Source organism: Gigantopelta aegis, chromosome 5 (assembly GCF_016097555.1).
Source record: "Gigantopelta aegis isolate Gae_Host chromosome 5, Gae_host_genome, whole genome shotgun sequence".
Lineage (NCBI taxonomy): Eukaryota > Metazoa > Mollusca > Gastropoda > Neomphalida > Peltospiridae > Gigantopelta > Gigantopelta aegis.
Window position 1 is genome coordinate 8,740,673 of NC_054703.1, and position 1,698 is coordinate 8,742,370.

The following is a 1,698-nucleotide window of genomic DNA, read 5'->3' on the forward strand; positions in this document are numbered from 1 at the left end:
ACGCACACGAATCTATCGAGCGAGAGTCCCACTACCAACCATGGGGATAGCAACATGGCAAGGATGTGGATGCTGGACTCTATCTTGCAGAAGGCATCGTTTACTGGTGTTGACGAGAGTAGAATAAAAATCCTGTCCGTTTCCTGGATCAGCCGCATGACCAGCAATAAACTGTCGGAAACGGCCAGAAACTTCAAATTAACTGAGTACGATAAGAATCTCACTTTGGTGTTTCCCATCATAATGAACAGTAGAATATTGCCGACTGTCCCTGTTATAACTATACTGATCATGATGCCCCAGTGGTCAGGGCCATCGGTTTCTGTATGCAGCCAGTCGCCAGATGGTGGTGTCTTGCTGTTTTGTAATTCATCTCCATCATCAGAGTAGTTTCCATCTCCTACATTGTGTGTGACGTTCGCCATCGTCTTCAAATGTTGCATCCAAGTTACAATCTGAAAGTAATAATAAATAAAATAAATAAATAAATAAATAAATAAGTAAATACATAATGTTGAAATCTACGTTTAATAGTAGTAATGATGATGGTGGTGACGATTATGACAAATGATTTTGATAATAATAATAAAAACTATACAAACACACAACAACAACTCCAAAACCACTGAATAACTTTGAAAGAGTATTGGCCTCGATGGCGTCGTGGTTAAGCCATGGAATAAAAGGCTGGTAGGTACAGGGTTCACAACTCGGTACCGGCTCCCACCCAGAGCGAGTATTAACGACTCAATGGGCGGGTGTAAGACTGGTAGGTACAGGGTTCACAACTCGGTACCGGCTCCCACCCAGAGCGAGTATTAACGACTCAATGGGCGGGTGTAAGACCGCTACACGTTCTTCTCTCTCACCAACCACTATCAACCAACAACTATCCCACTGTCCTGGACAGACGGTCCAGATAGCTGAGGTATGTGCCAAGGACAGCGTGCTTGAAAAGTAATTGGGTGCATGCAGGTAAATAAGTTCAAATGAAATGAAAGTTTATTTAGATTAACACAGTAGATCAACAGGATACTGAGATCAGTGTGTGGACAAAAAAGTAAAAATGTGTTTTGTTCAACGACACCACTAGAGCACATCGATTTATTAATCATCGGCTGTTGGATGTCGAGCATTTAATATATTTGACATATGAGTCTTAGAGAAGAAACCCGCTACATTTTTCCATTAGTAGCAAGGGATATTTTATATAGGTACTACCTTTCAGAGAGGATAGCACATACCACGGTATTTGATATACCAGTCGTGGTGCACTAGCTGGAATGAGATATAGCCTAATGGGCTCAGTGACGGGGGTCGAAAAATGTAGCGAGTTTCCTCTAAGACTATAATTATGTCAACATTGTCAAATGTTTTACATCCAATAGCTGAATTAATTAATTAATTAAAGTTTAACGACACCCCAGATCAAAAATGCACATCGGCTGTTTCGTGCATCCAATTAATGGTGATTAATTTTGGCATTTATTCCTCTCTGAAATCCGTGTGTGAACAAAACCTAAACTGTTTTAAATGTGGAGACTGTGTGTTAAATGTAGTTGGCAAATATAAATATCTTGGACTGGTTTTTGATGAACACGTAGATTTCAGCATCACAGCAGCAGCAGTGACACTTTCAGCCAGTAGTGCTCTAGATCTGGTCATATCCACATGTAAACAAATGGGTGGTATACCATA

The 1,698-nt window shown here is 40.6% G+C and overlaps 1 protein-coding gene across 1 annotated transcript in view; it reads right to left on the minus strand.

Moving 5' to 3' along the window:
• LOC121372904 (kappa-type opioid receptor-like) overlaps positions 1–425 on the minus strand; it is a 53,984-nt gene extending 53,559 nt beyond the window's left edge. Inside the window, exon 1 of the mRNA XM_041499338.1 lies at positions 1–425. This exon is cut by the window's left edge and continues 465 nt beyond it. Within this exon, the coding sequence (XP_041355272.1) occupies positions 1–425 (425 nt within the window).
• Between the last annotated feature and the right edge of the window lie 1,273 nt (positions 426–1,698).